General features: G+C 50.0%; 7 protein-coding genes across 7 annotated transcripts; 5 read left to right on the top strand and 2 right to left on the bottom strand.

Annotated features, from left to right (window-relative positions):
• Positions 1-283: 283 nt before the first annotated feature.
• On the top strand, positions 284-870 carry SNOG_13696 (hypothetical protein; the record flags this gene model as incomplete). The annotated part of the gene is given in 2 exon segments (XM_001803852.1): positions 284-830; positions 848-870. 2 exon segments carry the CDS (start codon positions 284-286, stop codon positions 868-870), a joined length of 570 nt encoding a protein of 189 aa, XP_001803904.1.
• Positions 871-1,534: 664 nt separating this feature from the next.
• SNOG_13695 (hypothetical protein) lies at positions 1,535-2,458 on the top strand (the record flags this gene model as incomplete). The annotated part of the gene is made up of 2 exons (XM_001803851.1): positions 1,535-1,744; positions 1,841-2,458. The coding sequence occupies 2 exons, from the start codon at positions 1,535-1,537 to the stop codon at positions 2,456-2,458; spliced, it is 828 nt and encodes a 275-aa protein (XP_001803903.1).
• Positions 2,459-3,718: 1,260 nt separating this feature from the next.
• SNOG_13694 (hypothetical protein) lies at positions 3,719-4,558 on the top strand (the record flags this gene model as incomplete). Its single annotated transcript, XM_001803850.1, has 4 exons — positions 3,719-3,772; positions 3,997-4,042; positions 4,100-4,257; positions 4,484-4,558. The coding sequence occupies 4 exons, from the start codon at positions 3,719-3,721 to the stop codon at positions 4,556-4,558; spliced, it is 333 nt and encodes a 110-aa protein (XP_001803902.1).
• Positions 4,559-6,652: 2,094 nt separating this feature from the next.
• On the bottom strand, positions 6,653-7,970 carry SNOG_13693 (hypothetical protein; the record flags this gene model as incomplete). Its single annotated transcript, XM_001803849.1, has 1 exon — positions 6,653-7,970. One exon carries the CDS (start codon positions 7,968-7,970, stop codon positions 6,711-6,713), a length of 1,260 nt encoding a protein of 419 aa, XP_001803901.1. The 3' UTR covers positions 6,653-6,710.
• A 675-nt stretch (positions 7,971-8,645) lies between these two features.
• SNOG_13692 (hypothetical protein) lies at positions 8,646-9,377 on the top strand (the record flags this gene model as incomplete). The annotated part of the gene is made up of 4 exons (XM_001803848.1): positions 8,646-8,758; positions 8,809-9,060; positions 9,113-9,220; positions 9,272-9,377. 4 exons carry the CDS (start codon positions 8,646-8,648, stop codon positions 9,375-9,377), a joined length of 579 nt encoding a protein of 192 aa, XP_001803900.1.
• A 191-nt stretch (positions 9,378-9,568) lies between these two features.
• Positions 9,569-10,014, bottom strand: SNOG_13691 (hypothetical protein; the record flags this gene model as incomplete). Its single annotated transcript, XM_001803847.1, has 2 exons — positions 9,569-9,879; positions 9,972-10,014. The coding sequence occupies 2 exons, from the start codon at positions 10,012-10,014 to the stop codon at positions 9,569-9,571; spliced, it is 354 nt and encodes a 117-aa protein (XP_001803899.1).
• Positions 10,015-10,468: 454 nt separating this feature from the next.
• On the top strand, positions 10,469-12,645 carry SNOG_13690 (hypothetical protein; the record flags this gene model as incomplete). Its single annotated transcript, XM_001803846.1, has 3 exons — positions 10,469-11,421; positions 11,473-12,451; positions 12,499-12,645. 3 exons carry the CDS (start codon positions 10,469-10,471, stop codon positions 12,643-12,645), a joined length of 2,079 nt encoding a protein of 692 aa, XP_001803898.1.
• Between the last annotated feature and the right edge of the window lie 1,480 nt (positions 12,646-14,125).

Genomic DNA, 14,125 nt, shown 5'->3' with positions numbered 1-14,125 from the left:
TGGTAGCCGAGGACGCGCTTATGCCCGGATAAACTGCTTGACGGTAATCCATAAGTCATAGCCATGGCGCCAAGTAATATCTGACTGCCCAGACTTTCCTCCCTTGACCAGGTAGCGTGGGTGATGCTGCTCGCCTGCACTTTCTATTTCTTGGGATGTGAGGACATACCACTCATTCTTTTCTCGAATTTGTTCCGGTCAGCACCCAATCCGTCACTCCACCATGAGATTCCACCCTCACTATTGGAGCGCATTGCTATGCCTCCTTGGTTCAGCCCCCTTAATGCGCGCTGCGGAGCTCCCGACTACAGTTCAACTAGACATCGTCTTTCCGAAAAACAACACCGTATACAAGCCTGTATACCCCTTTCCTGTCGTTTTTGGCCTTCACAATGGCTCTGCGGCTTGGTCTTATGTCATCAAGTGGAATTGGGAAATCGTTGCTCTGGATGGCGAACCTTCAGCCAACAACATCATCGCATCAGGAGGTTATTTTCCTGGAGTACCAGGCATCGAGAAGCCAGCTCCGCCACCCAAAAAATGTCTCATCATCGATCCGGTCGACGAGATCGTGAATGCTACAGCGCAGAAATTGTTCATGCGCTATAGTTTTGCGATCACTGATGCCTGCAATGAGACTACCGGCGATATTCCCATTGATCGCAAACCGAACGTCTCTCTCAACCAACTGGTCTTCTTTAGCCTAGACCCCGAGAATGGGCTTATGCCCAATATCACGGCTACTGGTCCATGCGCAACTCCTGTCGGTGCCATTGGAATACAAAAGGAGATACCTGGGTTTAGCGGACCGTGTCCCATTCTCGCAGATGGTCCGCAACCCGTGCAGACATGCGCATTATCGATCGATAAGGAAGTTGCTGATCAAGTCTCTGCGCGCATGCTGAATCACACAGAATGTTCAGCCCAGACATGGCCAAACATTACTGGACCGACCAGCAAGTGCTTGCCGAAAACTTCGGGGGGTCTTGTACTATGGGACGATGCAATTTTGTTCACGTCTGCGTTCATAGCCGGTTTTCACACCATATTGCTATTTTTGTAACTGTAGCTTCCTGTTCGAGTTGCGAGTTCATATCATAATATAATATTACCACTATGTGCAATTCTCGGTATAGCAGATTCTGGCAATCAAAGGCGACTACGCCGCGCCATTGCATATACTTGATCAACGCCACCTTGGCTGATTGTTGGATTATGTAGCAGGCCTCGGTCTTTTTTCCGTTGTTGAAAAGCCAAGGCTTCAGCTACCTTCACCTACCCCTTGCCACTCACTACCAAGCGAAATGAGTCTTACGTTCTATACTAGAATGAATATCCTCTAGTGCTATTTATAGCGCCACATAATATCATGCCTCAATGTTGGGGTCGATTCTACACATGGCAAGGTCTCGCAGGCGAGATGAGGGGGTCCTAACATATCATAAGCACTACACGGCAAGGTGCAAGATCCGTATAAATCTTCAAAATCCACTTGAGTACTTGCACATAATACATGTTCATGCTCTTCGAAAATATGCTCGCCACAGTCATTTATGTCGTATTTGCGACCGCTGCTTTGGCCAGTCATATACCTCACATGCGTCGTGGCCCTACTCCTAAGGGCATCGTCGACCCCGGTGCGCATCCTGGTTGCACAATATGGCACGACAACCTCGATGGCTCGATAGAGTGTCCGATGATGACTTATTTCTACAATATCACGCCGGAACAGCTTCTGAGTTGGGTACGTGAGTCACATCTAACCGCTTGTTCGGCGCTCATTGTTCCCGCAGAACCCAACACTTACCGAAGAGTGCGGGAACTATCAAACTGGCCATAGCTACTGCGTCGAGGTGGATTTCAAGCCATCCCAAGCCCTTCCAGCGTACCTATCGTTAGCTCGACGATGCCCTCACCCACCGTGACGAGATCAGCCTCACCCACGAATCAGCCACCCGTTACACCCGTCAAGCCTCCTTCGACGACGATGGGGAATGGTATTGCGACTCCACAACCCATCCAGCCTGGAATGGTGTCAGACTGCAGCAAGTTCCATTGGATCGCCAGAGGAGTGACTTGTAGCCAGGTCATCAGCTACCAAAAGATTACCCTGGCAGATTTTTTCAGGTGGAACCCCACGGTCAAGGACGATTGCTCAGGGATGTGGGCTGAGGTCAATGTGTGCGTTGGTACCATTGGTGGTGCAACGATTGCTCCACCAACCACAACGACAACTGCAGGCAATGGAATCCAGACACCTCAACCCACGCAGCCAGGTATGGTGACCATTTGTGCAAAAAGTTCCACTACGTTGCTGACGGCGTGGTCTGCGGTCAAATCATCAGTTACCAAAAAATCACGCTCGCGGATTTCCTTCGGTGGAATACGGGAATCAACGGCGACTGTAGCAACATGTGGGCAAGAAGTAATGTCTGCGTCGGCATGTAGTGTTCAGTGAGCGAGGTTAAACAGGAAAATCTTACTTAATATCAGTTTTTTCCTACCCGTTGTTCTCTAAAATTCCATGTACTCTACTAAGCTCTAAGCTCTGCCTTATAACTAATAAGCAAATGTACTATAGTAGCGCTAATTAGCAATTCTATAAGAGCCTAGCTCTCTAAGCTTATAACATTAAAAAAAACTTTTAGCTATAGATTAAGCGTCTCTTACCTGTTTTGAGTATGAAACCTAGTAACAAATTTCGTTGCATTATCGTTAACAACGTTCTAAGCGCTGTAGACCTCTATGTTCTTAACGTTAGGATTATCGCAGTACTAGTATCTCTAGTAGATACTAGAGCAAAACCTAAGACTTAGGAGCTTGTCTTCTAATACCTTTCGTTTTCTACGGTCTCGAGAGACTAGCGAAGAGTAGAATGTTAGGTTTTACAGATCGTCTACGCGTTTAAGCTAAGTCTCTACAATCTAATCTCTTAAACAAAACTTTAGTGTAGCTAGGTTACTAAGGTTAGCACAAACTTATGCAAGGCAGCAGAAGCTAGTATTAATCGTCAATCGGAATCGTTCCTCGTCCGCTCTCGTATAGATCTTGCTACCCGAAGATACGCTAACGATTCGTTCATAGAGTTTAGCTGTATTAGCTTCGACTATCTCGTTTCCTAAGCGAGCAGTACCTAGATTTTAGAAACTTAAACTTAAAACACAGTCTCTAACCACTTTAAGGCCTATAAGGAGGAAATTTGTTATCGCATATAATGAGCAGTCAGAGAGTACTTGTGATAGATCATCTTCTATCAGTCTGCTCACAACCCACAGTCTTCCTGCTACTAACGCTCTAATCTATAGTGAGACGTATAGGAACTGCTGTGTAATTATGTTAAATGCTAATTATAAGGTTGCTGAGGTTAACTAACCTCGCTCCTCTGTTCTACGACCTGCAGCATAGATAGACCCAAACCTGCTTGCTTCAGCCTGACTAGCAGTGACTGCGTCCAGATCGAGGCATATGTTCGGCGATCTCTTCTGCCAGGTGACGGGCGCAGCTCGTTATCTCTCAACGCGCATGATGTGGGACATCCGCACCCTCGTCTAAAAGCCTCTTTACTCGCTAGCTCCAAACCCTAACAGCCACAACTCTGGACAGACCTCTTCACATATAAGCATTCTCAGCGTGGGCTCTGCACTTCATGCAGGCGTTCGTCTCGTCTACGTTTACTTGCAATAACCTGATTATTGTTCTTGCGCAATGAAAGGAAAGAATGGAGTCTCACATTCAGCTGGCAAAGGTTAATAGCTTCTTGAAGGAAGCATTTGTATGTTCATCTCGATACACCTCTGATCCCCTCATAGAACAGATCTGATTGAGTGCCTAGGCATGGTATGCTTCCGGCACCTTCATAATCCTAACGCGGATTGCTGTGCGCGTCAGAACAGTTAGCTTCAGGAACATTAAAGGTAATGACTACTTGGCCTTTCTAGTAATTCTCTCACTCTACACCCCGACGGTCAATGAATCACAAGGCTAATGATAGTCTAGACACTTGCGTTGTACACACTTGGCATTATTGTGGTCGACATCGCATGTAAGTTCTCTTTGCAACGTTCAACAGAGTATCCATACTCATAGATACTTCCTACAGATAAAACCGGCACCAATAACAATGTCACGCCGGCCAATATTAACCTGCTCACTGATAAGGACGTTACGAATCTTACATTGGGATCAAAGGTTCAGCTTGTAGCATGGTACGAGTACATCACTTTCATCTGTGCGTTACACGAAGCCCTCTCATTTGCAGTAAGATACTGACGTATGAACAGAGACGATGAAGTTCATGGTTCTCATCTTCTATCGCCGCCCCACTACCGGTACCTTCCTAAAACAGTCCACTACATACTTTCTTTAGATCTGCTTGGCGACATATACTGCGGTCATCTTAACCCTTACATTTGGCTGCTTTCCGTAAGTCTTTCACTCTGTCTAATGCACCCTTGCAGTCCTCAATCAAACTCACATCTCACAGAACTTCAAACAATTCGCAAGTTCGCCCTCTCCCTTCGAGAGCCTGCTCCTCCAAGCCGCAAAACTTCTACGTTAGTGGCATCCTTAATGTCCTTACGGATGTCATGATACTTGCTATCCCTATCCCTTTACTTTGGAATCTCAAAGTTCGAACTAGGAAGAAGATTGCTATCAGTTTTGTAATGTGTTCAGGCCTCTTAGTTATTGCTGCAGCGATAGTGCGAACAGTTCTTACGCTTAGCGCTCAGCCGTCGGGACTAATCATAAACTCTTAGGGGTTTCGCGAGCTTTTTGTTGGAATTTTCACGGTCAATTTACCGATCATCCGCCCCCTATTCCGCCGCAACTTCTGGACCCGCGGGGTATACCAAAATAATACGAATACTCAGCAAGGCGGATCAACTTCTCGTCGAACAGGGCGAAGTCGATATAGTGAAGGCACTATCGAGTTGCATTCGGAAGCAAACTCTCAAAAGAACATTGAACTCGAGACCAGCCTAGGGAACAACTGTTCGCAGGAAAATATTATACAGAAGGACAGATCTAATTTGCGTCAGAATAAAGTCTAGGTCAGCACATCGTATGAAGTGCAGAGCAATTGCATGGAAACTAATAGGAATAGCATTGGTTACGATTCTGCCATTGCTAGACAGGGTGGAGTCCATTAAAATATATAGCAGAATTGCACATGTTAGAGAAAAGAGTTACTGTGCCGCGATCACGTAATACTATGTGCACGAATAATGGCATAAGAGCACAAACTTTCACACGATCAGTCTATAGTATCTCTTTTCGTGGGTAATATCCCTGGTATGTAATAGTCCAGGGTGACTGTCTCGACTTCAGATTTAATTCACACATGTCCTGCTACGCGTAAATTCTTTATATAGGAGTATCAGGGAAAAAACGTGCGTATATCTTCAGAAAGACAAGGTGAACACGGTATACTCTTCTCTAGCAGTATTTGATCAGCTTGGAACAGACCACAGGATACCAAAATAACCTAGTTCACGTCCAGATTCCCGCAGCACCACAAACAATGCTATTCTAGCAGACTCCTTGTCGTGTCTTTTCGCATGAACTCAGACGAGATTTACTTAACATCTGTCCTAATCTCGACCTCAAGGTTCTAGATCAGAGAATCTCGCTGGATGAATTTGAGATGGCCACCGGCCCGCTTCCTCCCGCCCACTCTGCAAAGAAGTGCTTGGCTCCAATCTAGACTCAAGTCCTTCAGACATGGCCACCAATGCTAGGGTCTTTGCGTCGAGAAGTGCCGAGTTATCCAATCCGTGTCGATAAGACAATAAGTACTCGAACATGCAGTATCGTGATTGCAGTCGTCAAGGTATGAAAGTGTATAATCAAAAGTCCCTTGATATAGTGATGTAGATAGGTATGCGGTGACTGATGTTGCGAACATCGCTTACTGAAGTTCATGCGGCCGTGTATAGTGAAATCTTACAATTCGTGCAGCGTTTGCGGTTTGGAGAATGTGAATACATCGTTCCAACGTCTCAGACATGCGCTAAAGATGTCGTCCAGCTCTTCTTGCATGTTTGCGAGCACCTTCGGCTCAACTTTAGCTCGCAATTACTTGCAAGTATTCATGATCCCGACGTTAAGAGAGCGCGGATGCTCAAGTGGATCATTCGGAATGACATAGTCGTATATCATGTCGCGTAGTTCTGCTGGGAGGCTCAAAAGCGAACGAGGCATATCCGTCTTCATGATATGACTTTTGATAGGGTTCAAATTGTTCGCGCCGCCAGTGGAGGTTGAGAATAGAGTTGAAAAAGTTGGTGAGAGTGCGACGTGAATATGCTTGGGTATTACAAACTCACTAGCGCTGCCACGTAGAGTCGCATGACATGAGTCCAGCTGGCAGTGAATATGCGAAACGTCACTGGACACTTAATGGAAGTTATTGGTAGCTATCTATCAAAAGTCCATCGCCCTAGGCCTGCATATTGCGTTGTGGAAGTCTTCAGAACGCGTGCGTTTTAATTCAGAATCGAACACGCCCAAGGTGTGCCATGATAGCTCCGTTGGCAGGACGCCGAGGCGAAAGGATGATAGCAGATAGACCCACGATGCGCGAGACAGTGGCCCCTCGACCAGGATTCATTAGCCAGCTGCGGCAGGCTGCTTTCTAAGAGGTACTATAGCTGCTGATATTGCTTCTATTGCATAATTTCTACTCCAATTCCATCTTGGTCTATTTTGGTCTATTCTTCGTCCGTCTCCGCGTCCGTATCATCATCTGTGTCCGTACCTGTGTACGTGTCTGTATCTGTGTCCATTGCTCCGATGATGTCAAGTTGCAAACCCACTGTCCTGCATGCCTCTTTGATCGCTAGGGGAACGCCTTCATCGCCTTCCACCACCACCATGGTTTTCCAAGTCTTGGCAATGATCTCCTTGCTCTCGATTGCGACAACGAACAAGTCAGTGACTTCGCTGTCAGTGCCAAGTTCGTTGAAGAACTCCAAGGTCTCCATTTCGGGCGGAAAGCCGACTGAGTGGAGTCGAGGTTTCTTTGACGACTTTGCAAATAGCTGATGATCCCAATTGAGTCTTAGCGTCTTCAAAGCCTCGAATTCGCGGAGTCGCAACGTTTTTCGGTTGTGTAGCGTGGGAGAGTCGAAGGTGATGCTTTTCAAAAACTCTGCCTGCGACTTGAGCGCAATGATGTAATCGCTCAAGCTATCAGAGCTCTCTTCTAATTCAGGCTCGGGCTCTTCCGTCTGTGTCATGACAAATTCTTCAAGCGCTTCTGGGAACTCGAGCACATCTGCGAGTGCGTCATCGTTGATATCACACTCGACCAGATGCAACCTCTTTAGAGCCGTGACGTGTGGCCGTTCGATAAAGTCGAACCCGCGCTCATCAAGCTTTGCTCTTCTGATGATTAAAGTCTCCAAAGTGGGGTGAGCGAAGATGTGTATGTTCTCTCTGAGATCCCAGTACGCATCGTTGGCACACTGGTAGAACAAGGAACACGTTTTGAGACATGCCAGATCAAATGGCCCATTGAAAAGTGTCCCGATACCGTGCAGAAGCACATCTGGTACGGAGATGTCGAGCTTTTCCAGATTCGACATGATTGATAAAGTGCGTGAGAGACCATCGACACGTGTTGGATCCAGATATGAGTTGTGAACTGGCGCATCCAGCGCCAGATGGGAGAGCTCTGACGAGGGGTACGACAGCTTGACCTCGTAAATAGCGGATCCGCGTCGTGGCCGCCGACTCAATGACTCGCTGAATGTGAGGTGAAACTCTGGTGTCTCGAAAAGAATGCTCTTGTAGAGCACCGCATCGCTCAGTCTGTGGTACTTCTTGTTCAAGCGAGATACATTGCATAAGCTCTTTCTCGACGATCGCCCCAGTGTTTCGAAGATGTGCAGTAAAAGTTCATCTGGCAGGACAGAGAGTTGGTCACCAGGAGCGCTGTTGCTATCATCATTGTTTGCACCGGCCGCCATTCGCTGAGTTTGTGCGCGGTCCAACGCGCGTCAGGCCACCGTGCAGCGAACGCGTGGAGAAGAAATGCGGACCGCGGGGAATAAATGCGGGGGAGGCGCGACCTGAGGGTGGACAGGCGATGATAGATGCTAGGGTAACAATATAGCAGGGTCCAACACGACTGCTATCCAAGTCGAGCTTGTGAGAGGTGCTTTGGAAGACTGTGACAAGGAAACCTTGGCTTGTGGTACTCTGGCACGTCTCCAGAGCTGAGGCGTCATTGAAAGCCGTGGCAAGGGTCAGGTCAGGTCATGGGCGCGTGCACGGACATGACCCGAGCTGTTGGTTGCCACCGAGACCCAAACAGACCGCAGACATTCTTCGCCGTGGCATGCATGGTAGGTGCTGAGTTACCTACTGTGTATACGGAAGACGAAAAGTGACAACCCTCCGGCCTTCCAATCATGCTGCGGATTACAGCAATATTCCTTCTTACGAAACCGACTTAGAGCCTGAGGCACGTGCGGGTCCCGCTGCTACATCCGCGATCAGGTCCCGCGGCGGGGTAGGCTTACGGTAGCTTAGGATAGCAGCTCACATGTATTGAGCGTATTTGGTAGTCAAACCAGCAAATTTCATGATATTTTACACCGGCTGCCCAACGCACCCCTCTCTTTCATCCAACCCTCTTCACCATGCAGCAAGAGCAACCAGGCGCACCCAACGTTGAAGTCGACCTTGACCAGCATGCGAATGCGCGCAAATTGCTCGAGCGCTGTCAGGACTTCTTCGCCCAAGTCGAAAACCTGTACAGACCCGAAAGTCCACTACCCGAGTGGACGTGACTAATGCCACCAGGACCCCCGGCAAAGATCTCGAGCGACATTTGAACGAAAACTATGGGCCAGGCCATCCGATATACGAAGACATCTGTGCGTTGACCAGGAAAGGAGTGGAAGAAGGTTGGGCTGCAAATATCGCCATTGACGGACGACCCCATTATCGACGTTCAAAAATTGCTCTACCTCGAGAAGACACACGCTTCTTCAGCATTACAACAGTGTATATGCAGTCCGACGAGGTATTCTCGGGACAGTATCACTCGCATCCGTAAGCTTCTTGTCATGCCAAGTTCGGGAGCTTCCCACTGATGGGTTGGTAGCTATGGCGAGATCAACTGCGTAGTCCAGATTGATAAGACGGCGGAACTGATGGGTATGCAAGGCTGGCAGGGGGCAGGTTGGACTAGCCCTGGACCAGGAACTCACCAGTGAGTGAAGCTCATCCAGTTGATGTCGAACATGAGCCTGACTTGGTTAAGCTACCCACAAGTTCGTGGTGGAGCACTGATTGCGTTGTTTTTTCTGCCAGCCGGTCGTATCAGCTACAGTGCCAGTCCAGGTGACCCCCAACCAGTCTCACTCTAGGTGTGCTTCGCACTGACAGAGGTGGTCATTTATGCGTTATTATCTCTGCACGGAGGAACCATGAAAGCAAATTTTGGGCGCCACGACACGTTGTGCACATCAGCCGTGCTCAAGTGAGCAGCAATGCAATTTCGAAACGGTCCGTGTGTGTATAATTGTCGCTTGGTAGCGGGTACTATGTGTAAAGGTGTTCAAGACTCCTTCGTCAGTTGATATTCATAACATGACAAAGGCTCAGGCGTGCCCAGCGCGGGTTGATTCGAGCCGGCACCAGTGGCGTACGATTTACGATCAACGTGCCGGATCTCTTGGATGGCTGATGGTGCTTCGCCAGCAGACCTTCTGCGGGGATCAGACAAACTTTCGGTGTGCACGTACTTGCAGATGGCATCAGTGATGTGAGCAGTCGTGTCCTTGACCCCAATGACACCCAACCACGGACCTGATGGATCGCTTGCGTGTGAAGGGAGGTTACACCGGGTGGCAGATGGGGTTTCCAGGCCTAGGAATCAGAGTTGGAAGAAGAAAGTTGTGTTGAGCTGAAGCTACGGTCCCATCGTATGCGTAACTGTCCAGCACATGGTGCATCTTGACCCGTTTTTTCGAGGAAGGGGCGACGCGCGGAGTTATCGGCCATGGGCGGTAGCGCGTGCAGTCAGCCAATCATGAAGGTTGCTGTTACTCACGATGTCGTCTCGAAACAGCATTCCGCGAGAAATGGCATCATGGCTCGCGATGCGACTCTTGATTTTGCGCTCGCCGCTTCCCCTTCCAGCGGCCTCCTTTGTTTGTGCAGCGCTGCCCAGCGAGTCCAGCGCTCGCGTAGCTCCACAGTTTCTTCGAGACTCTGACCAAAGGTTTATTCTTGGGAGCATCGGACCGACGCCTGGGCGATATGACCTAACGCCAACGTTCTGGCACCTCCTTGCAGCGTGCGTGCTGGCACCGGACACCCGAGTAATAAACTTTGCGACGGCCAGTGCTGCTACCAGCTGCCAGCCGCCATGGCTTAAAGACGCTGTCCCGCCCTCTTCAGCCTGCGCGTCACAAGCTTCAACTTGGAGGTTTCGAGCATGCCTGCCTTGCCCACCATGGAGCCGTCGTCGACCAACTCTTCCGACGGCACCCGCGTCGAGTCACACGAAATGCACGAAATGCACGAAATGTATGAAATGCACGCCGTCGGGCCCGCGCACCCGTCGCCCACGATACAGCCCGAGCAGGCGACTGGCCGCACACGAGTGCGCTTCAACAGCTCAGCAGCCGAGATTCCTCCGCCGCCCGAGCGCAGTCGCAGCTACCGTCGCATCAGCGGGGCAGAGAGCAGCCACAGCAGCCACAGCAGCCACGACCGGCACACGGCAGACGCCGAAGAGCTGCTCAACGCTCACCACGCAGGGCGCGCCGATGCTGATGCTGATGCCAATGGCGACAACTTCCACGCGCCCGCGCTGGCCGAATCCGACCAGGAGGACAACTACGCCGTCACGGGCAGCAGCCAGGGCGGCATCTTCTACCAGCTGCTCCAGGCCTATAAGACACCCGTGCCCCCGCTCAACGCGCTCAACGCGCTCAACGAGACCCCCTCCGAGGCCAGCACTGCCTCGCCGATTCGCACACGGCCAGGCTCTTCGTCTGGTGCTGCCACGCCCTCCCGCAAGAAGTGGTATCACGACGTGGAGCGGGGCAATCAGTCGCAAGAAACGCTGGCTACGCTCATCGGCGCCTCGGCCAAGCTCGCAAACCCCAACGACAAGAAGGAGACCATCAGGCCGCATCACAAGCGCACAGCCAGCGGCGGCGTGCTTGCCAAGGTCTGGAAGGCCAAGGAGGACAAGGACACGCGCATCAAGGTCCACGTTGCCAACATCCTCAAGCGCCAGCAGTACATCATCCGCATGTGCCGCGCCCTGATGCTGTTTGGTGCGCCCACACATCGCCTCGAGGAGTATCTCGCTGCCACGGCCAAGGTGCTCGACATCAACAGCCAGTTCCTCTACATTCCCGGTTGCATGATCATCTCCTTTGACGACGTCCTGACCCAGTGAGTAACAACTACACCATGCCAACTCCAACACCAAACTGACCTCTGCAGTACCGCCGAAGTCAAGATCGTACGCACCACACAGGGCGTCAATCTCGGCAAGCTCAAAGATACGCACGAAATCTACAAGGAAGTTCTGCACGACGTCATCAGTCTCGACGAGGCTCTCGTGCGTCTCGACCAAGTCATCAACGCAAAGGACCGTCACAACGTCTGGCTATGCGTCGTCATGTACGGTCTTGCCAGTGCTGCTGTCTCAGTCTTCTTCAAGGCGCGTCTGATCGACATGCCCATCATCCTCGTCATGGGGTGTTTCCTTGGCTTGCTCCAGCTCGTCATCGCACCCCTATCCAAGACGTACAGCACTGTGTTTGAAATCACAGCAACAATATCCCTTTCTTTCCTCGCGCGTGCCTTTGGTAGCATCAACAACGGGAACCTTTTTTGTTTCTCTGCCATAGCGCAAAGTGCTATTGCAATGATCCTTCCCGGCTGGCTTGTGTTGAGCTCGGCTTTGGAGCTTCAGTCCCGCGCTATTGTTCCTGGGTCTATTCGTCTCGTCTTCGCCATCATCTACTCGCTCTTCCTGGGCTACGGTATCACCGTTGGCACGGCCATCTACGGCGCCATCGACTCCAACGCCACTGAACAGACTCAATGCCAGGACCCTCTCAATCCATACTGGAATTTTCTCTTTGTCCCTCTCTACGTCTTCTTCACCACTTTTACCGTACAGGCAAAGTACAAGCAAATGCCCGCCATGATCTTCATTGCCACTGCCGGTTATACGGTCAATTTCTTCGCCAACATGAAGTTCTCCTCAAGCGCTCCTATTGCGTACACATTTGGTGCCTTTACCATTGGTGTATTGGCAAATCTTTACAGCAGACTGCGGCACGGCGTCGCTGCTGCCGTCCTACTCCCCGCTGTCTACGTTCAAGTACCCGGCAGTTTGGCATCCAGTGGCAGCATCAACTCGGCGCTGAAAACGGCATCGGCACTAATCAGAGGTGCGGGTGATGCCGGCGACGTAGGTCAATCCCTCCCCTAAGCACATCATTGACTAACTCCTTCCAGACAACCACGGATAGTCTCAACGCAATTGTATTCAACGTCGCTGCGTCCATGATCCAGATCGCGATCGGTCTGACCGTCGGACTTTTCATGGCAGCACTGCTCGTGTACCCTCTGGGCAAGAGACGCAGTGGCTTGTGGACACTCTAGAGTATCCCCCTTCCCCTTATGCATAGCGGCACGGCGTTTTGGCTTCCCAAAATGAGAGACGGGCTCTCTTGGCGCTAATCACTCTTAGTATTCAGGCGCGATTATACACATCGGTGCTAAAATTCCGGCACAGCACGTGGTGTTTTTACGTGAGGAGAGTGACGTGGAAAGGTAAGCCCCTGCGCGTCCAAAGACCAACCCCACTGCAGCCGTCCGACGCGAATCCCGACATACTGCCATTTGCAACCGTACCACAAGCAGATCTACCCACAGATTCCCATGCAAGCAACGCCGTGGCCTCGGTGCCAGATCAACACATAACCGCAGCTGTCAGACCAATGCGCTCCGCCCCCTCTGTACACCAACTCGGATCCTTTCCTCGCAGCACTTCCCGAGCAATCCACGAAAATCACCTTTTTGCCTCCATGGACCAGGCCATACCAAACCCGGACCAACTCATGACGACAACATCCAAGCACCTTTGGTGATTACCTCCCTGTCCATTGCACGAAAGACTTACGCGGAGCCGTGTTATCCTCCCGATAACGTTCTGCTCCGAATCACTTACGTACTGTGACATTTGTGTTTACCAATGCGCCTGTCCAAATGTCAGACGGTGCAAACCTGATCAAACACCTCCCCAGTAGTTGTCATAGACTCATCATGTTAGACATGTTATGGTAATTGACCCTAATCAGTAGTCCTGTAGTATATCGTGCTTGTAATACTGCAAGAGAAAGCTTCTTTCTCTCATGGGTAAGTAGCATTGCTTTCATCATCTTATCAACTCTGTTGATTCTTGTTGATTTTGGTGCTTTAGCTTGAGATGTATATTTAGCTGTAGTCTCTTTACCCTCGCTTCTTCAACTGTCAATATATTCGGAAATGCTATGCTTTATTCCCAATCATAGACTTGCTGTGCCCTGACGGATCTTCAAAACGTGCATTGTCTAGTGAGTTCACGCCACATTCAATAAATGACAGTTTGCATAATGTATTCCTATGCTGTGTAGTATGTAGACCGAGTCAAAGGTCACGCATTTAGTGCGGTAAGATGATGGTGTATGAGTCTGAGTTTGTACCATTTTTCATAATCGGGACCGACAAGGGTTCACCAGTACAATGGGTCGGAAATTATTTGACAAACTCGGCGTTGGGGGCTGACGTGGCACTGCGCAGTACTTTTCCAAATTCACTGGACTGTCTATCTCGGACATCTACCTTTGGATTTCTGGTTCAAAATTATCGTCCCTGACATACTTTGCTCCTGCATGCTCAAGGTGCGGGCTGGTGAGAGAATACGCAACGCGCTTATATCATTGGAACTGAAACCGAATACCAAACAGGACGGGTTTACATGCGTATACACGCTGTTCATAGCCCATTTAGTTGGTCTGGCTGTCCAAGGGGAATTCGCATGTACTCAAGGTCGATAATCCATTGTCACTTTCCAGTTCCACCGAAATCTGAGGCCAACGAA

The sequence above is a fragment of the Parastagonospora nodorum genome (genome assembly GCF_000146915.1).
Source record: "Parastagonospora nodorum SN15 chromosome Unknown scaffold_27, whole genome shotgun sequence".
Lineage (NCBI taxonomy): Eukaryota > Fungi > Ascomycota > Dothideomycetes > Pleosporales > Phaeosphaeriaceae > Parastagonospora > Parastagonospora nodorum.
This window is presented reverse-complemented; position numbering and strand designations above follow the sequence as displayed.